General features: G+C 36.9%; 1 protein-coding gene across 2 annotated transcripts in view; it reads right to left on the bottom strand.

Moving 5' to 3' along the window:
• SART3_1 (Squamous cell carcinoma antigen recognized by T-cells 3) overlaps positions 1-15,323 on the bottom strand; it is a 31,504-nt gene extending 16,181 nt beyond the window's left edge. Inside the window, exons 1-10 of one of the 2 annotated variants that reach the window (XM_051217018.1) lie at positions 15,217-15,323; positions 15,070-15,167; positions 14,943-15,040; positions 14,781-14,907; positions 11,883-11,987; positions 10,285-10,487; positions 9,170-9,239; positions 8,081-8,250; positions 6,527-6,766; positions 110-317 (exon numbers count right to left, since the gene is read on the bottom strand). In XM_051217018.1, coding sequence (XP_051065648.1) covers positions 110-317; positions 6,527-6,766; positions 8,081-8,250; positions 9,170-9,239; positions 10,285-10,487; positions 11,883-11,987; positions 14,781-14,907; positions 14,943-15,029 — 1,210 coding nt within the window. In that variant the 5' untranslated portion in view covers positions 15,030-15,040; positions 15,070-15,167; positions 15,217-15,323. Of the gene's footprint in view, positions 1-109; positions 318-4,938; positions 6,767-8,080; positions 8,251-9,169; positions 9,240-10,284; positions 10,488-10,526; positions 11,568-11,882; positions 11,988-14,780; positions 14,908-14,942; positions 15,041-15,069; positions 15,168-15,216 lie in introns of those variants that run through there. The other variant, XM_051217019.1, reaches the window with a different exon arrangement.
• Between the last annotated feature and the right edge of the window lie 7,081 nt (positions 15,324-22,404).

A 22,404-nucleotide genomic window follows, 5' to 3' on the forward strand; every position in this document is an offset into this window, starting at 1 on the left:
AGTGTATTTCACTAATTCCCATATATTAACCTATATATCATCATTAGGTGTTATACATAACTGTAATATGACTAAAATAACTACAAAACAATTTTTTAAAGTAGCATACCATCAACCTCCTTAAATAGATCAGACTCATTGGAAACAGATTCCTGTTGTGTTCCATTGGTATTTGATTTGAATGAAATATTTTCAAGAATCACAGCTTCAGTGACTAATGCATAACGCTGCCATAACTCGACACACCAAGGACAATTACGAACTGATCGAGACAATAACTTTTGCAAACGCAGAACATCCGTTTCTAGCTGAGATTCCTGGAAATATAAGAGCATAATTACGTCGAAAGTGTATCAGATGTTGTTGAAAGTAATCATGATCTTTATTTACTAGCAAACTGAATTACGTAATAGGCGTCTCACATAAGATCGAATTTATAGAACTATTGAGTATTCGTAGAATAATAGTAGAGGAAATAAAATGGGTTCACTCTATCCCAAAACAGAGGTTTCTTTACGCTACAAAAGCTTTTCAAGAGGACTGACTGTACGGAGCTGTAAATATATGTTAATGTTCGTTTAAATTTCCAGAGTAGTAGAATTAGTAACAGTATCAATTGTAGCAGAAAAGATTAGGTATAGAAAATATGATTCGAGGGGAAAATATGGACCAGTGGAATGCGAAAAAAGGTAAAATAATTTTAAAAAGCAGGATCTAGTGAAGACAAAAAATGAGTGCACCTGTGCCACTTCAAACAATGTCGTGTCACCCAAAGTCTCTAACTATTAATTGGTAATGAAGCACACCCCAGGTGGTTTAGCCTGGACCTACCGACCTACTGGTGAATTTCAGTGATCAGTAATCTGATGGACTGATTCCATGTCTTGATTTGGTTGCCACTAGCTTTCTTCCAGTTCACTCCTACACCAAACAAAAGCGCCCGTCGAGTTAGACGGTAGTTCAACATACGTAACAAATATCTCAACCATCGTAGCTGTTTAAGTTTCAATACCTCATTAACTGATTTGCCATTTTCATCTAATACCCTGCACCTAACTTCAACATTGCTCAATAAGTGATCGCAGCATACATGAACAATGTTTTGAAAACACCTATGATCAAGAACTAGTAGCCTATTAATATACTGTATTTTGAAAACTGTTTCAGTCATAAAGTAAAACAAAGCATACTACTACTTAGTGAACTTATCTCTTGGTTGACATCTCACCGACACTTCAAGCAGCTCAGGTTGACGAAACTTAACCGAGTTTTCTGAATCCACGGTGAGATGTCAGACATTAACCAACTGGGTCTAATAAGACGCACAGAAAGTAAAGTGGTTGACGCGCTCAACTACTTCACTCGCTATCATCAGTTCTGAAACAAGCCTGTACTTAGAGGGAGAGAATCGCATTCTGCAAACCATTATTTTATTACGGAAAGAAGTTAAAAGACTGTATTTTGTCAGTATTTTTATCTAGCAGAGCTATATCATTTTCATATCCTAAGTCCACAAGTGAATCTTCTGGTAGAAGGTCGATTCCTGAAAAACACAAGTGACTGAAATCACGGAGCCTACAACATTTATATCCAAGTTTTTTGGCAATTAAGAGATTTCTGTTGTCTAGGGGCTAAAGATAGCAGAATTCTTAGAAAAAGCTCGAAAAGAATATGTAACAATATGCGTCATTCCAAACTTTAATTCGCAAAGATTACCCGTGAGCGGCTGACTTATGAAGTAAATTTAACCTAATTTGACTGGATTTGCGGATGATTCACCGATGAAATCAGCAAACGATTTTTAAACACCATGACAAGTGGGTCACGGGATTATGGCTGTTAACTTAAGATACCGCAATTGCCACAAAACCTGAAGGTTGAGGTCTAGAGCCAAAGTGAGGTTGTGGGTGCATGAGAAGTCCGAAATTTAAATGAAACATGTCCATCGTTTTTTAATTATTAACAAACTTACAGTTGATGACAGGTATTTGCAGTGAACAATTTACTGAAATTTTTGAATGAACAGAAGAATAAGTAAAACTGTACAACCAGTAAACTCCGCCTGGAGTCCCTCCGGGGGCTACTGCCGGTCCCAAGCCCGGATAAAGGAGGAGGGTTGGGCATGGGGTTAGCGTCCCCATCCCGTAGAAAACTAACTCGCTAAAAAAACGCTAACCAGAAAACATTATTCAAATCTTTTAAACTCTGCCCTGGGAGTCAGAAGATCTTCATTTAGAAGAATTATGACGCCTCATGATGAAAGCCGAATCCCTTCGGAAGTTACGAGGCCGATGCCCCTTCTGACAACCAGAGCGACCATTTATTTAGGTACATGGAATGTTCGTACAATGTGGGACACCGGAAGATCCTTCCAGATTGCTGCAGAAATGAAAAGATACAACCTAGAGGTACTTGGGATCAGTGAAACACATTGGACACAAGTTGGACAACAACGACTAACTACAGGAGAGCTCCTGTTATACTCCGGCCATGAAGAAGAAAATGCACCACATACACAAGGAGTTGCATTGATGCTGTCCAAACAAGCGCAAAATGCACTTATGGGATGGGAATCTCATGGACCAAGGATCATCAAAGCCTCGTTTAAAACAAAGAAAGAGGGCATTTCAATGAACATCATCCAATGCTATGCGCCTACCAACGACTACAATGAAGACGCTAAAGATCAATTCTACAATAGGCTGCAGTCAATAGTCGAGAAGTGCCCAACAAAGGACCTGACCATTCTGAAGGGAGATTTCAACGCCAAGGTTGGAACGGACAACACTGGATATGAAGACATCATGGGACGACACGGACTGGGAGAAAGAAACGAAAATGGTGAGAGATTTGCAAATCTATGTGCCTTCAATAAGCTGGTCATAGGCGGCACCATATTCCCACATAAACGCATACACAAAACCACATGGACTTCACCGGATCACTCTACACAAAACCAAATCGACCATATTTGCATCAACAAAACGTTCAGGAGGACTATAGAGGACGTGAGAACCAAGAGAGGAGCTGATATAGCATCAGATCATCACTTACTGGTCGCCAAGATGAAATTGAAACTCAAGAAGCACTGGACAACGGGGCAGACAGTATCACAAAAGTTCAATACGGCCTTTCTTCAGGATACTAACAAACTCAACGAATTCAAGATAGTCCTCAGCAATAAGTTCCAGGCCTTTCATGATCTACTCAATGGAGAAGGAACTACTATGGAGAGCAACTGAAAGGGGATCAAAGAGGCAATCACTTCAACATGTCATGAGGTCCTGGGTCACAAGAAGCACCATCACAAGGAGTGGATCACTGTTGATACACTGGATAAGATTCAAGAAAGGAGGAACAAGAAGGCAGCAATCAATACCAGTCGAACAAGAGCAGAAAAAGCCAAGGCACAAGCTGAATACACAGAAGTAAACAAACAAGTGAAGAGGAACATCAGAACCGACAAACGTAACTATGTGGAAGATTTAGCAACGACGGCGGAAAAGGATGCAAGAGAAGGAAACATGAGACAATTGTATGACACGACAAAGAAACTCTCTGGAAATCGCCGCAAACCAGAACGACCAGTGAAAAGCAAGGAAGGCAAGGTAATCACCAACATTGAAGAGCAACAAAACAGGTGAGTAGAACACTTCAAGGAACTCTTGAATCGACCAGCCCCACTGAACCCACCCAACATCGAAGCAGCACCCACGGACCTCCCAATCAATGTTGGCCCACCAACAATTGAAGAAATCAGCATGGCCATCAGACAAATCAAGAGTGGCAAAGCAGCAGGACCGGACAACATCCCAGCAGAGGCACTAAAAGCAGACGTAGCGGCAACTGCAAGGATACTCCACATTCTCTTCAATAAGACTTGGGATGAGGAACAAGTACCAACAGACTGGAAAGAGGGACTTCTGATCAAAATACCGAAGAAAGGCGATCTGAGCAAGTGTGATAACTACAGGGGCATCACTCTTCTCTCAATACCGGGAAAAGTCTTCAACAGGGTATTGTTGAACAGGATGAAGGACTGCGTAGACGCCCAACTTCGTGACCAACAGGCAGGATTCCGTAAGGATAGATCGTGTACAGACCAAATCGCAACTCTACGGATCATTGTGGAACAATCAATTGAATGGAATTCGTCACTCTACATCAACTTCATTGACTACGAAAAGGCATTTGATAGCGTGGACAGAACAACACTATGGAAACTTCTTCGACACTACGGCGTGCCTCAGAAGATAGTCAATATCATACAGAACTCATATGATGGATTACACTGCAAAATCGTACATGGAAGACAGTTGACAAAGTCGTTCAAAGTGAAGACCGGTGTTAGGCAAGGCTGCTTACTCTCACCCTTTCTCTTTCTCCTGGTGATCGACTGGATCATGAAGACGTCAACGTCTGAAGGAAAGCACGGGATACAATGGACATCTAAGATGCAGTTGGATGATCTAGACTTCGCAGACGATCTGGCCCTTCTATCCCAAACGCAACAACAGATGCAGGAGAAGACAAACAGTGTGGCAGCAGCCTCAGCAGCAATAGGTCTCAATATACACAAAGGGAAAAGCAGGATTCTCCAATACAACACAGAATGCACCAATCCAATCACAATTGACGGAGAAGATTTGGAAGATGTAAAAACCTTTACGTATTTGGGCAGCATCATTGATGAACACGGTGGATATAATGCAGATGTGAAGGCGCGGATCGGCAAAGCAAGAGCAGCATATTTACAGTTGAGGAACATCTGGAACTCAAAGCAACTGTCAACCAACACCAAGGTCAGGATTTTCAATACAAATGTCAAGACAGTTCTACTGTATGGGGCGGAAACCTGGAGAACTACGAAAGCCATCATCCAGAAAATACAGGTGTTTATCAACAATTGTCTACGCAAAATACTTCAGATCCATTGGCCGGACACTATTAGCAACAACGTACTGTGGGAGAGAACAAACCAGATCCCAGTGGAGGAAGAAATCAGGAAGAAGCGCTGGAAGTGGATAGGACACACATTGAGGAAAGCACCCAACTGCGTCACAAGACAAGCCCTCACATGGAATCCTGAAGGTCAAAGGAAAAGAGGAAGACCAAAGAACACATTACGCCGAGAAATGGAAATAGACATGAGAAAAATGAACAAGGATTGGAGGGAACTAGAAAAGAAGGCCCAGGACAGAGTGGGTTGGAGAATGCTGGTCAGCGGCCTATGCTCCATTGGGAGTAACAGGCGTAAGTAAGTAAGTAAGTAAGTAAGTACAACCAGTAACCGCTATTAGTTAACCTGTTCAGAATCTTCAGACGACAAGCGATAAATATACAGTCGTTTTCATAGTAAATAAAAACCACGATATTCATGTATCTGCACCCTGTAAAATCCTTTTTACAACTTCGACGAATTCACTTCCTTTATTTTTAGCTATACTAGCTTTATTTAAAAAAATAATACATGAATTTTTACTGAATTTGACGTTCTTACTACAATTATCAGTTATACTTTAAACTGTTCCCACTAATCAACTTAGTACAAGTTTTTTTGTATTTTGGAGTTCATTTAAGCCACACTAAAACTAGAACAGATAAATTCCTATTTTTATAATGTGACTCCGAACAAGAATTCCAATCTCATACTCAACGAGAGACGGTACTAATGGTTCGTACAGTATCAAACGGTACAACGATTGTTCGTTGATTTCCAAGTTATGACCGACGAATACGTAAATCGATGTCTTAATGATAAAAATACTCCACTTTAAATTAACAGATCACAGGTCTGAAACCCGCCTCACTGATTTCGGTTTGAGTAATAATGCCACAGAGGAAGAGAATAAACAATTCACTACAAAGAATACAATGTTCTGTTAATATTTAAAATAAGCTGCTATAAAAAGAGTGATCTAATTCACGATATAACTACACTTTAAATGTTCGCTAAACCGAACTGATGCCGAATTACCTTATAAACATATGAGTATTTTTCCTTTAAAATAAGACAACATTTCAATGTATATTTCCCATGATAATTATTCCTGAGATAAAGAATATTCCATGATAGCGTATATTCAGGTTTAATGGTCATTAATGTCTACTGAATGATCCAATTCAATTGGGTTACGATTGTCTGGTAAATAACAACAAACAATCATGACATATAAAAGGATAAACGTATTCAAAAATCCGAGTATCCACACAAAACAAGAAAGACAATGTAGAAACGTTTTGTTTTTCACTCGATCAACTATTTGTTTTCAAGTAAACAGAAACCACTAACAATCGAACCACTCATTCTCATTCAATTAATTAAAAGCAATATACGATATACAGATCGAATGGTAGTTCAAGACATACTGAATATAATAGTTCCAACTTATTGTTTTTCTAGTTACTTGTTTCAAGTTTGTATACAACATTATTTTGATTATTACTAGAAGGTTGTACTGGTGAAACACTAAACTGTAAAAAAATAAATACTGCTGATATTCATTTGAAATAATAAACAACTTACCACATAGTCTGCATAACGTATCCAAAAAGATGTATCTAAACAATGTGCTGTAATAGCACGCTCAAAAAGACAGCATAACTCATTAGGTGATACAACAAAATTGTTAGAAGTGTTCTCATTATTCTTACTATCAGTATTTTTAGATGTTTTAGGCTTTTTTCGTTTTGCACAATGAACCGCCCAATCAATATACGTATTCCAACTGGAAACAGATTCCGCTTCTGACTTGTCAGTAGATTCCTTAAATAAAATAAGCGTAGTAAAAAATCACTTCTAATATATGAGAATACCTTGAAAAGACATTACCACCAAAAATAGCAACAACAATGAATATTTTAATGCACGCAACCTCTACGTCAACTCTATCGTTTAAAACATGAGAATAATATAACAAATCCACTCAACTCTAAACTGTTGATTGATTGAATAAGTAGACATGTTCTGATTCATTAATTCGGACGAGTGTTATGGAACAGCAAGCGCTTTGGTCAGGGTGAAGAGAGAGATAGTAGCAGCAGTTAGAAATTTGAGGTCTTATGACTCGAAATTAATGGAATACATTTGTGTGCTTGGTTTAAATTCACTGGTTTCTTAAATGGAAGTAGGTCGAGCGAGATTTAGACCTGTGACCTTAGAGTTTGAATTAAACATCCTAAGAACAATCTTGATATTTTTTCAAATCTAATTTTATGGGCCAACATTGATCTGTTCCCGGATTGTATAATTTTACCTCGTTTTATTCGTCTAATACATTGAGCTCATTTTGAACTTTTCTCAGTTGAAGATTAAAGCTGTAATGTCAGACGTTGTATAGAGTAGATAAGTAGGTTAGATGTTTCTAACAATTGTGCTCAATTTTCATGAATAAACGTCACTTTTCTTAATTAATTTACTTCCCCTTCTTTTTATGTTATTAAATCGATCATAGTGGCACAGATGCATTGATTCCTCCATAATCATTAAAATTAATTCTCATGTTTTTTTAAACTAACATTAGTACTAATATCCCAGCTCATTTGATTTTAAGCTTGTTAATATTCTTTCCCTATCCTAATATGAAGAGTGATAATATCGGTTAAATTACACTTGTCACAGGCTCTATGTTAACCATGACATATGATGACTACTTTTATCAATAAGGTCATAAGGACGTTCAAGGTTGCAGCCTGATAACATTAAGTACTTTCAATGTCCACTATTTGATCAACTTTATCTTATCGTCTTCCAACGAAATTTTGCTTTAAAAATTTGTGATTATAACATGAGTGTAAACGGTAAAGAAATGGGCCACTCTTATAGTTTATAGCACAAAACATATCAGAAATGTATAGGCGTAAATCTACAATATAGCACCAAATCTGCACACTACTACCGATGGCCTAGAAACATTCTTGCCACTTACTGGTTAGTGAGCACCCTGATGGGATAAAACAAGAAATATTTCGCCAATAAAGTATTATGTGGAGAATCTTCGCATAGCTTACACATGCATTTAAGGTTTATAAACAGTTCCCTTAACAGGCCTTGACAAAGCAACTCATTTACCCCACTTACTTCTATGGATTCCTCAAATGGTAAAATAACAGCCAAACGCTCTAAAGCTTTCTCATATTCCGTTTTGATTTCTTGTGGTACAAAGGAATCTGAATTTCCCCTTGGTTGATATAGTTCTACACCAATATCAGACAGGAAAGTTTTATATTCAGTTAATGTCTCCTCCATATCTATAATGAATGGGAAAATAAAATCCTATCAAAGGTGAAAAAGTTAATTGGGGAACAATAAAAACAGAACTTATAGAGCAAGAATGTACGTTATTTTATTGTGTTCAGGTGGCTAAAAACATTAGACTTTCTGTCTAGTGTGATATGTTATAAAACCTGATCACCAAATGATGCACACTTTTCCTCCCATAGGGATCCCAAGAGTAAACAAATAACTTCATGAATATAGGCCTTGTCTTACACCGGTAGAGTTCGACCATTTTTCTGGTATGTGTAACAGAATGCATTCAACAACTGGCTGTTCAATTCGAAATAGTTTCAATGATGTTGCTGAATATTTAAATAAGTATCCAGATCTGCAGTAGAGTATACACTGGAAAATAAACAGAAATACTAGTTCAATCTTCATCAAAGTGGAATTTCGAAAGCAGTTCGACTGTGAAACCTGAGTTGCAGTTTAAAGGTTATCGAAATCGTTGAACAATTAGCTCCTAACCTATTGTTACGAGGAACCAAATGCTCATGTTTGCAGCATAATGGACAAGCGGAGAAACGGAGAATGGTGTAGTTTGTTTATTAATTAACAGTACTTATTGATAGGATTAGTTAGGTACAACAAGATGGCCGCAATAGTTGTTTAGAATTTTAGTTTTGGATTGTGGAGAATGCTGAATTTCATTAAATTCACGAGCCGATCAATGTTCAACCGTGTCAGGCATGGGGCAGTTACCCACCGAAGACAATTGAAGATGGTCGTGCGACATCGCGGATTGGTTGAAGTTAAATATTAACACTATCGGATGCCGGCTCAGTGGTTTATGGGTTAAGCTTTCGCGCGAGAGACCAAAGGTCCTGGATTCAAAATCACAATTGGGAGAAATGTAAAGGTGATTGAAAGATTCTTTCAGAAATAGCTTACTCAAATGTGGAATGCTAAGTTGACGCTGAAATAGACGGTCCATTTTATTCAGTTGTTCTAGTTTCATTTCCTAATTAAACAAAAAAAATAATAAATTGTTTCCCACTCCAAATATAGAAAACCAATTGCGAATCATATTTTTAATTAAATTGACTAATTCACTAGATACTTCAGTATGAAAGCTAATTATAGTACGCAGTCGCTCAAACCAAAGTAGTAATATCGTCAGTTTTGTTTGGAATGACCAACCAAAGGTTTATTATGGAAATCTACAGAATGAAGGATTAATACATTGTTACTCTAATGTCAATTTTAACAATCACAAACGCACTCAACCATTTGATTTAAAACCTGACAGTTTTAATGCTGTACTATTCTATTAGATAAATATGAGGAGTAAGGGGAACTGTGACTGGCTGATTCCCATTCACTAGTACTTTCGTCCAGCAGATTGAAGTTGACAAACGTACGGACTACTTTACTGATATGCAAATCGGTACTCGGTAAACGGCTATCAGCAGCAGGAAAGTACCAATACTCATTACACAAAAAGTGGGTTAGAACAAAGCACACAAACATCTAATCGGAAAATAAGCCTTAATAAATGTAAAATCAACGGGTAGCAGTTAAAAATTTGCATTACTCTTGACAGCAGCGCTTATGATTTATACGACGATAAATTTTTACGGGTTTTCTAAAATTCTATTTAAATTATTTTGTGACGCATTATTTTTACACACTGACAAAGAATTAATTTACAAATACACTAGGCAGCCTAACAAGGAAATATTAGATCATAAACAAATTATGTTCTTAGACTATATTGCAAGATAACCTAAGAAGTATGTAAGCACTGAAATTGCTTCAATTTTAATGATTCCTGCTTAATAAACAGTAGATGGCTTTAGGTTGATCACGTTCAACAATTATGTTGAGAAGAGAGAACTATACATCAGATTACATGGAAGTTATAGACAAAATAATAGGTTATTTGAACATATGAGGAGGACTCGTGAATAATAAAGATGTGCCACAGTGTGAAATACTCAAAGGTCAAAAGGTGATAAGAAAAATAAACTGTTACATTTTTCATGAAGCAAACAGATATTCCTAACCTTATGATCTTGTGGTAGCTGAGACCACACTACAGTGAGATATTCACGATAGATCTCCCATAGCATCGAACCCCCAACAACATTAAGTCCTTGATGTGACAAAGCAGATTCAAAAATGACTTCCGCTTGCTTTATACTATCCGCAGAACTAAAATCCGAAGTAGAGATTGCGAAGTGACAGTATTCCAACCATACATTGATATCTATAAGAAAACGAAATCAAATTTTTTATTGTTATTTACAGTGAAGTTATATACTTTCCATACTATTTTTTTGAATTAGATTCCCTACAAAAACATGATGGAACATCTGACTATATATAAGCTAAAATATTTATTAGGTTGAGGTTCGCTGGAATACTAGCATTTCATTTGAGTGAACAGGTTATTTTACTCTCCTCAAGCACTTGCTTTTAGTGAGCATGGCGCAACAGGAATATTGGAAGTCAGCAACCCCTTGCAAAACTAAAAAGAAAAGAACAAGTTGAAAAACTTTAGATCACCCTAGTGACAATAACTTTTATTGCGATTTTCCTTGTAATTTTCTATCGTGGGTACTTAAGAACTAAAAGATAGTTTTTGTTAGCTTGTAGATTTCTCGATACTGCATGTAATTACACTGATTATATATTCGGGTAGTAAGGATTAAAAGTGACTACATCGAGAACTAATAGGAATCTTAAAAGTAGCCAGTGATTGATTTAATTAATAAAAAGAATTTCGAAACTGTGGCAGTCCAAAAATCAAAACTAGTTGCGGAATTCGCTAGAGCATATGGTTTATAATAAATCATATCAACACAAATAGATACCGATTTCTATCTTTTTATAAATGATCGTCATTTATTATCTGTTTGCACATATGCTTCATTTTACTATTACGTTTTTTTACAATACAATATAAAGAATTTAGATAACTTGGACAGGTGAATGTTGCTATCCCTTTGAAGTTCGAATTCGGAGACCGACAGAAGTTGCAGTAAAAATCCAATTCAGGGTTCTGTTGTCTTAGTCATGAAATAAACCAAACTGAAGACATTATACACTACAAAAATTCGATTTTGAGTGCGAGGGGTTCCCACTAACACAATAAAGTGATGGTCTTGGACTTTAACCTTCAGTCAAAAATGAGTAATCACTGAGCACACTAACAGATATCTACTGCCATAGAACAGAATACTTTCGTAAACTTCATACATTATGAATACACTCGGAAAAATACCTTGACAAGTACCATATTCACACTCAAAATATAGTCAGATTAGTTGTTCATTTGAAGCTTACTGCTACAAGTCAAACTAATGCACATTAGCAGTTTTAGAAAGGTTTGCAAAATCAATTGTAATTATTCTAAAAGTGCTTCACATCAGTTGTATCCACTTGTAAATCTGACAAATCGATAAACGTCATTTAACTATTAACTTCCGTTTCGGTGCGATACCACAGTTTCTTCTTTTTACTTTAGATGCTATAATTTATAAACCTCAAAAGTCTTCACTTTAAACGTTCATCAACGTTGAAGCAATATTGAAAGAATCAGAACATGATTAGAAAGGCAGGAGCAATATCAAAAGTATGAAAGGTACACCCAGCTTCTGACCTTCATAATCATCAATCGCACGTTTAAAAAGAATTTCCACTCGTCGCTTTTCTTCAAGTGTAGAAGCATTATTAAGCTCATCATCGATCCATTGAAGCCACAGTGCTGGAAAAGATAGGTAAAAATATAGATTAAAGGCAACACAATCACTTGTTACAAGTTGAAGCTAGAAAATTTGAGTAATAGTATGGGTGAAATCTAGTGATTAAACAAGGCAAGCTTATTGAATTGTAACCAGATGCCATAAAATGGATTAGTCCATAAACCACAGATCACGACAAAAGTTTGTAGTAAGTCTGCTTTAAAACAAAAATCCGGTGCAACCGCCATCACAGCACTTAAATAAGAAGCAAAGTTCATGAGTTATGATACATTTTAGCTATATCGCATCAATTAAGTGTGGACTATCTAAAAATCAATTGCATTTATTCTCGTTAAGTAAAATTCTTACTTATGATAAATTTAACATCGAAGCTACTGTTTCGCTTTATTTAGATGAAATAAGGGTATCAAGGAGAGTATTTGAAATAGTTTATACTTGTACTCCTTTTTATTTTATTTTAACACAGATATTGGTACAAGGAGGCACCAAATACATATGCGCTACACAAATCTCATTCGATATGTGTGAGGGTTGTGATACTGCCCAAGTGCCCAAACCAAAGCAGGTGGTTTTCTTAGGAGGCCACACCCCGAGCCTTCGACCTGAAGGTCTGATCCACAAGGCAGTGAAGCGTCGTAAGGAGATACAGTCCCATGGAAGCCGGTGACCAAAAATTGGTTCATACCCCATTTGTCCCTTCAGGATACTGGAGCCCATGCGCACCATTGGTTTGGAATCCAGTTAATGCGCCGGACATTCGTTTTTCATCCTCTTATTTGTGTAAACAACACCCCGGCCACGTGAAGGCAGTGAGTAGGACTTCCCTGGCAGAGGCTTTATACGGGTGGCCATGTGAGAGCATTTCGAGAGGGAGAGTGGGTTCCCCCCACTTTCGGCCGTACCAGGGCATTTGGGGGCACTCGTACTCCTTTAATGGGTAAGATAAATTTTTGGTTAATTTCGCGCCATTGTGTAACAAGTTTTTGAGATATCTGAGAACTTCTTGAAGTTTCCAAAAATAAACCGTTGAGTGGATTGTCGCTAACCAGCGAGGAACGGCATGTGATGAATCCAAAGGTTGGATTCACGATGTTTGAACAAACTTTATACCTGTAAAATAAATTGTACACCTGACCGAGGTCCACATAACTGTTAAGCAGTGCCGTTTAAACAATCATAGTCTACTCAGCAGCAATGCCAACTGTAGATGTATTTATAAGTCACAGCTACAAGAAGGATTTTGTTGATACAAACAAGCAGGAAGTCAGCAACGACAGTAAATCAATCGAAGCGCGATTGCCAGATGTAAACATAGAGATGAGGGACAAGCAAGTGTCGAATCCTCCAAATGAGTCAAAGACGAATAAGTAACAAGCGGAAAGCCGCAAAACGAATTTCTTGAGTACTGAACAACTTGAGCAGTAGCCAGAAATAATCTGACGATATTAGTCAGAAAGGTATGTCAGGTCCTAGAAGCAAAACTGGCATACAATTGACTGAAAAGAGAATTTCGCCAGATATAGTTAAAAGCCCGATGTTTAAACATCTAACATATTGGTCATTTGCCACAAACTCAAGAATAATGACTCATAGTTTAAAAATTTCATTCGGGATAATGTAGACCTACTCAAAGAGCTACTTAGTAAATTAATACCGTAAAATTAACTTTCCTTAAATTTTAAGCAGCTGCGGACCCGCACACTGAACTTAAACGCCCTATTCAGTAACATTGTCTAATCTTCCTTTAAGTTCAGGAACGAAAATAACTTAATAATAAAGTGATCACAAGCTGGAGTCTAAGGTGTATATACTTAAAAACTTTTCAATTGCTGTCTAAAAATCAGGTGGCTGAAGTTGTCTAATTTCGGCTTTAAGCTGCAGAAAATATGCCTTGTGACAGAAAATATTTAGATGATGGGGCTTTGGCAGTAACTTGTTTTTCTATGTAAATATGAATCACTGTATAGAATCGCTATTATTTAAACCTGAAATATGGAAGATAAGAGTTGCTGGTCAGTCGTGTTTACGGCAGCTCAGATTCAAACAAGCAATATAATGCTAGGTAAGTGTAGTACTCAGTCTCCTATCGGCAAGTCTAATCTTAGGGGACTTATGCATTCATAATAGACCGGAGAAATCCAATGACAGGACCATTAGATAACTTTCTGAAGTAAAATATGGTCGACAATGACATCATGTGATTCAACACATGTAAAAGAGTCCACGGAATAATACTCGAACTCGAAGTCATCGTTATTAGACACTACATAAACAAATGGTAAGGAAGTTGTCACAATCCTCGATTACATTTCGCTATTCAGTGAAGGTGACCGAATGGTCTTATCGTCGATTCCTCAGACTGTTGGAAGACTATCCAAGCTAGACCAAACAAACCAGATTACTAAGTAATAAGGCTGACCGAAACATTCCCCACTCTCATCTTCCAAATTAAATGGACACTGATTAAACGTTCAAAAACATCGAAACAACTACTACGAACCCCATCAAAGAATTACCAGGAGGAATTCAAGTTTCGATAAATTACTAAATCTCGTCTATTAAATATATTCAAAACGTAGGATTGGTAAATTCTTATTCCAAAGAAAGCACAGACTTTTCTGATTTGTTTCCTTACTGGGACTGAAAGTGTTACGTTTTGCTGCGACACTTATGGAGACCCACAAAATACAGCATCGTACCGATATTATATGGCTAAAATAAACTAGACAGGTTGTATAAGCCAAAGACAACACTTAACAAACTGTCAGGAAACACTTTCACAATATTTAAATTACCTGGAGTAAGTGGATAGGTTTCGTGCATACGCTCACGCGAGGTTTTGAGTCTCTTGAAATCGCCTATTTTTCGTAGACACTCGATGAGTTGTACGTGTGCATTATAATCGAAAGGGTTTTTCTCTAGCTATTTCACGAAAATTAGTGAGAAAGGGAACAAACCCTGTGACATAAATCTTTGACGGTGTTTTGCAAGGTGGATGTGTCATTAATTGCAACAGATTCGCACGGTTCAATTGGATTATTCATTAGAAAGTGATCTAAACAATATTATTCAAATGAATCTAACCTTAAGATAGTCGACTTTGTATAAACTAAGTTGTGCTCAACCAACGGATATCCGATCAGCAACTGATGTTGTCAGTTTTTTGACTCAGAATAAGTAGTCTGCACGGCAGAAAAACAGGACAGGTATAAGAGAAGCCTAGTGAACTACCTTGAGCTTCGAGGTTACAGTTGAACCAGGCGCCTTGAGAAAACTCTCCGATGTGGTTCACATATACAAATGGTTTTGGATAGAATAGAATAAGCTTTCACTTAATGGCCTTTCATATTTAATTTTGGTCGATTATCGATGCCGCTGAGTAGGAACCTAGGTATGTTTAATGATAAGAGAGGGAAATATTAGTAGATGTCATTGAGATAATAGGCTTTGTCCTTATAAACATGTCAAGTTTTCTCCTAAACAACTCCTGGGAAGTCACTTGGACCGCAGTAGCAGGCATAAAATTCAGGAATTTGACTGCTCTTAAGGAATAGAATGTGCTTCTTGCGGTGTTTCCATGATCCTATGGTTCTTTTGTACAGGATAGTCCGCTGACTACGAATTCCAAGTATAATACGTTCATTTGTGCCCATCTATTACTAACTGCTGTACTATTTCAGGAATTACTAGTTAGTACAGTAACCTGAATACTTTTAATCAACATATTCCTACAGTCCGTTCTGCTATGTCATGTCGCTGATTTCTGGGTGTTATCTCTAAGTTTTCTGTTGGGACTGGGCTTAATTGAATATTTGAGGAGATAACAAAGAGTGTCAAGGTTTTTGTACGTCGTTGAAAGGTAACCTCTGGGACTCTTATATTGTAATGAGCAAAGATTCAATGATTTAAGGCTCTCTGTATAAGGCTCGAATTTGAGTCCCAGAACTGGTTTCACTTCTCGCCGTTGGATATTTCCTAATGCATCCTTATCCTTTTTGATGGATGGAAGAAACACTATATTTCCATACTGTAAAAGAGGCTGAATAAAGATGTTGAAGGTTAAGTGGACATTTTACCGTTAAACTAGTCAAAATGTGCTTCAGCGTTACCAGTGCAAGGTTTGCTCGAATAGTATTTTTGTCGCAATTATCGTAAGACTTTGGAAAGTGTGGTACCAAGACCCTTAGATCCTTTTAACTTGAGATAACTCCGGAAGGTAGCGGCCTAAATCGTATACGTGGTCCGTGACATGTCTCGGACTATTTTACACTTTGAAGTGCTAAAAGTTCGTTGTTATCTGCCCGCTATTAAAGTCGAACCAGATCCTCCTGAAGTGCCAGCTTATCATCTTGCTCGCAAACTTCTCTCCGAAGTTTCACATCATCGGTGAAAAAATAACAGATCAGACGATACCTGCTGAGGAAGACTGTTTGTGTAAATTAAATAAATAAAATATACTAGTGGTAAACCCTAAGGGACCCCACATGAACATTACATAGCCTAATGAAAGTTAAGTTTACTCTGACCCTAAGAAGTTCGTAATTTGGATGTGAAGTAAGCCAATATATTAAAGCTAACTCAACACCTAATCGTTTGAGCTTATTGATAAGGCATGTATAGTTAACACTATCAAAAGCTTTTGAGAAGTCAAGGTATGTAACATCAACCTTTCCCGTGCGATCAGGGATGGTTGTCCATCTGTCAACCGCAGTCATGTCAGTTATACAAGAGAGACGTTTTCTGGAACCATGCTGTTAATATGAAAAAAGGTTTATCGATAGTACTACCACGATTCGATCTGTGCACAATCAATCCTCACGGAGTCCAGCCCGTCGATCTCGAAATTGGACGTTTACCAAATCATTCATCCAATTCAGCAACATCATTGAAAACCTTTAATTGTGCCGATGGTAGTGTGATGCTTCTATAGTTCTCACACTCGCTCAAATCTCCTTTCTTTGGTATCTTGATGAGGTGTCCTTCTTTCCAGGCCATTGTCACCCATTCTTCCTCCCAATCTTCCTGAATAGTGTGTAAATCATGTTTGCAGTTACTTCCATATCTGACTTTAGTGCTTCAGCTGGTATATTGTCAGGTCTTGCTGATTTCTCACTCTTGGTTTGTCTGATGACCATACTGATTCCAAGAGTTCTTCGAAGTAATCTACCTATCTCTTCCTCTCTTTATGAATCTCGGTGATTGTCTTGCCTTTCTTGTTTTGTCTGGTGTCTCTGGTTTACTGTATTTCCTTGGCAGTTTCTTCTTTGTGTCATTTAGCTGTCTCATATTCCCTTCTTTTGCAGACTTTTCCACTGTCGTTGCTAGGTCCTCCACATATTTCTACTTGTCATCTCTAATACTCTTCTTCACTTGCTATTTTGCTTCTGCATGCTCAGCTTGTGCCCAGACTTTCTCTGTACTTGTTCGGCTATTGTTGACTGGTTTCTTCTTGTTCTTCCATTCTTTAATCTTGTGAAGAGTTTCGATAGAGATGCATTCCTTATGATGGTGCTTCTTGTGATCCAGCAGCTCGTGAGACGTTGAACTTAGTGCCTCTTTGGCCCTTTACCAGTCGTCCTCCATAGTAGTTTCTTCTTCTTTAAGTAGATCCTGGAACTCTTGGAACCTGATGTTGTGAGCTATCTTGAATTTGTTTATTTTGTTAGTATCTTGAAGGAAGGCTGTATTGAACCTTTGTGCTGTTGTTTCTCCAGTTGTTTAGTCCTTATTTCTTGGCTTCGGTTTCATCTTAGCGAACACCAGGTGGTGATCTAATCATTTTTCTTCCGTTCTCACAGTCCACGTCGTCCCATGATATCTTCATAACCCTTGTTGTTCATTCCGGCTTTGGCGTTTAGGTCTCCTATCAGGATGGTCAGGTCTTTTCCCAATCACTTCACTATGATTGACTGCAGCCTCTCGCAAAACTGATCTTCATCCTCATCATTTCTGTCATTGGTTGGTGTATAACACTGGATACAATTCATTGCCATTTCCTCCAAATTTGTCTTGAATAGTACTCTAATGATCCTAGATTTATGATATTCGCATCCTATAAGAGCATTTCGTGATTCTTTGGGCAGCATCAGAGCAAGTCCCTAAGTGTGTGGAGCATGTTCGTCTTCGTGACTGGATTACAGCAGCATTTCTGACGTATCTGGCCTCTGCTATCCAGTTTGGGTTCAATGGGTTTCACTGATTCCGAGCACCGTTTGGTTGTATCTCCTCATTTTCATAGCTACTTGACTGGTTCTCCCGGTCTCCTACATTGTCCGAAAATTCCGCGTACGTACATTAATTGTTTCACTGGTTGTTATGGAGGGCATCCGCCTCGTTACTTCTGAATGATCTTGGCTTTCACCATGAAGCGTCATAATTCTTTTTTCAACTCGGAGGGCAGAGTTTAAGTGTTTCAATATGTTTATTCTGGTTAGCGTTTTTTTAGCAAAGTTGTTTTCTACGGGACGGGGTTGTTGACCCCATGCCCAACCCTCCTCCTTTACCTGGGTTCGGGACCTTTAGTAACCCTAGAAGTGCTACAGGCGAAGTTAGTTATAAAATAGTTATTTCTAAATTAAACATGATTTTTATTTTGGATTTATATGACTTAAAGAACCGATGAAGCTAAAGAGATCTATTCACTTGTTTCATTCTTGTTTGAGATACTCACCATCATACAGTCATTAGGTCATACAAGATCAGGATAACTAAAGGTTTCTTGGAAACCATGGTGACTACTAAAGGCTTGCCGATTTTTGGCAATTTATATGTTCAGTTACAATCATAATTTCCTAATCCTAGTTGATTGTTAGTGCTAAAATCTCCATTAAAGTACTTAACTTGGTAAAACGTTTGGTTTCAAATCATGTGGATAGTACGATCTGCATGATGTCTTTGAGTTTGTAGCTGTTTGTATCATAAGATAAACCCTCAGAAAGTCTCATTTTGGTTACTGTTTTTGTAAACAACCACAATATTTTTAGGTTTAATAAACAATCTAAAGGAAGTCTTATTGTTGCCAGTAATCAACTTACTTAACAGACTGTTTTCATAAAGGATCAACGTAATTTGGATGATCGTTGTGAACCAGAAAAGATCGGAGAACTGTTTTTTTCCTAGTCTGGGACTGCGTGAGTTTTCCAAATGATACTAGACTGTGATTATCCAATTGAGCTAATTATCACGAATCAAATGTTTAGACTTTGAATTCAAGTTGTTCAAATTGAAGACGGTGTCCTTTGAAAGCTTAAATCAACTAAAAACCGTTGGAAGAATCGAAACAATCAGCAGTTATTATGTCGTCTGAAATACCTCATCAATAGGTGGGCACTAACCTAGGCATATCCAGGATTACCAACTCTCCGAGCGAGCATGAAAACAAGAAAGCACTGAGAAAAATTCTAATATCTCACGTTAACAACTTGCTAAACGAGCTGACGATTATCTGTTTGACTATAAACTACATTCAGTAATTTAAACTTAATAATATCTTTTACTAAAAACGATATAATAACTCAGTTCAGAAAGAGAACTGATTGTTGTATGAGGCTTCAACAGATCATGTGAATAATTATGATCAATAATTTTTAAAGACACAGATTAGTAAACCAAGTTATAAAAAATCTACTAAACTGATAGTTTCTACTTGAAGTTATTAATCCAGTCAAGGGAACAACGTAATATCATTTAACCTATGGTGAAGCTAAAATCTCTCATCACTTTTGTATGATAGTTACTATAAAACACAGTTATATTCGTACTAAGTTATATTTTAAATACCCTTACTAGCAAACCTAGTAAAAACAATCAACAGGAAAATGGCCTTTCTATGAAATAAAGAAATTTATAACTTAAATATTTAATCTATAAACTTCATTTCAGCTCAACAGACACACAAAATTTACAGACCATTGGTGACAGATTGTTAAAAAATTGATGGTTAGGTACAAAAAATCTAATGTACGTCAGGATGAGTCTAAGCTAAAGCCTGAAAAAATCCATTGCTGATAAATACTAACTGAATAAGATGAAATATGTTTCTTATAATAAGACAGAAGTAAAAACGAGAATTTTCATGATTTATTGTTTACTCGTCAATAGAACTACGAAAGCCATATATTCGTTTTTCTGTTCAGTTCCACACATTCTTTTATTTTGTTTGAAAGCAAATAAAAACTTGCCAAATAAGATTTTGACAGTTTTCCATGTTATAAATGCACAACAATGTCGCTTTCTAGTTAACATACTATTTATTCACCTATTTAAATTTTGTTTGGTTGTAGTTATCGAGATAATACTTAAAAATGTCACAATCGTACGATTTGTCCATAACTTCTTAGTAAAAAAGTGATGACTAGAATAAATACAAATAAACAATAAAAGATTCGGGCTTTGTAATATGATAGTTTTGATCTCCAAAAGTCGATATAGAGCGGTTCCTAAGACGTCAGCCCCCTATTACTTGCTATCAACAAGATAGGAGTAAATTCCAGCCGTTGAAAGGTTGGATTGGGTGTTTGTCGTTTTTATTTATGCTGTTAAAGTTAATGGTAGGTGGCAACAGAATTTAAGATAGGTTCTCCAAATTTCTAGTGAATGACTATGGTCGATGGAGTTAACTCAGTGGCCTTTAGTACCTATCACATAAAAAATGCCTGGGAAATAAATACTAAAGTAAGAAGTCTTGCAAGTTTTCATATGTAGTCGATATGACCAAATAGATTGATATGATTATAAGAATGAAAAATATAAAACAGTGCAAATCTGTAACAAATTCTACTGTTCTTCTCACAGAGTTCATTATAATTACTTAGGACAAAACCTGGCTTATTGTTGTAACAATTTGAGAAATAATTAACGAAATCTTAGTATTTATGTAAATTTTATTATTTTCTGACTAATTTTTGACAAATCCCAAAATCTTACATGCAGTCAATAAAACCATGAAGATCAAAGCTTCTAATTATAATGATCATTCTTCCACATATTACTTACTTTCCTACTTACGCCTGTTACTTCCAATGGAGCATAGGCCGCCATAGACCAGCATTCTCAAATCCACTCTGTCTTGAGCCTCCCTTTCTAGTTCTATCCAATTTTTGTTCATTTTTCTCATGTCTATTTCCATTTCTCAACCTAATGTGTTCTTTGGTCTTCCTCTTTTCCTCTGGCCTTGAGAATTCTATGTGAGGGCTTGTCTTGTGATGCAGTTGGATGCTTTCCTCAATGTGTGTCCTATCCACTTCCAGCGCTTCTTCCTGACCTCTTCCTCCGATAGGATCTGGTTCGTTCTCTCCCACAGTAGGTTGTTGCTGATAGTGTCTGACCAACGGATCTGAAGTATTTTACGTAGACAACTGTTAATAAACACTTGTATCTTCTCGATGATGGCTTTCGTAGTTCTCCAGGTTTCCGCCCCATACAGTAGAACTGTTTTGACATTTGTATTGAAAATTCTGACCTTGGTGTTGGTTGACAATTGTTTTGAGTTCCAGATGTCCTTCAGTTGTAAATATGCTGCTCTTGCTTTGCCGATCCGCGCCTTCACATCTGCATTATATCCACCGTGTTCATTAATGATGCTGCCCAAATATGTAAAGGTTTTTACATCTTCCAAATCTTCTCCGTCAAGTGTGATTCGGTTGTTGTATGATGTACTGTTTCGGCGAATCTTGCTTTTCCCTTTGTGTATGTTGAATTGTTCCCACATATTGTCAGTTGATTTAACATGACCAATTTCACTTATGATCTTTGAAATAAAACATGCCAAAAAAATTTAGAAAATAAAACTTTTTACGAATTTAATAAATGAGAAAAAAATCAATATAAAGATCTCATTTTTTGTCTTCTCCAGAAAATCCTACTTAATGATTATTAAACATGTTGAATATGTTGAATAATAGACTAATTGTAAAATCATTATAATTCTGCCTGGAGACCCTCTGGAGATACTGCCGGTCCCAAGCCCGGATAAAGGAAGAGGGTTGGGCATGAGGTTAACGACCCCATCCTGCAGAAAACTAACTCGGTGAAAAAAACGCTAACCAGAAAAAATTATTCAAACCATTTAAAAATCATTGTATAAACTGTTACATACTAATATTTGGTAAACTATCCTATCAACAATACCAACAATAAATGTTAAAGGAAAAAACATCCTGATAAACAAAGAAAAAAAGATTTATTAGATCACATGAATGTACATTAATAAACATAGAAATTATTAAATGTTTTTTTTCTCTTTTTGATATTATCTTTACACAACTTTATTGAATATTTTCTTTTAATTGATTGGTTATTTTAATCACCTAGTAGGAGGGTTATTATCATTAAATAACCTTGAATATGAGTAAAGAAATACTGATCACATTTATATTAAATAAATTTATAATACTTATGTTTTATACAAATTCTTATAGT

This window comes from Schistosoma haematobium, chromosome 6 (genome assembly GCF_000699445.3).
Source record: "Schistosoma haematobium chromosome 6, whole genome shotgun sequence".
NCBI lineage: Eukaryota > Metazoa > Platyhelminthes > Trematoda > Strigeidida > Schistosomatidae > Schistosoma > Schistosoma haematobium.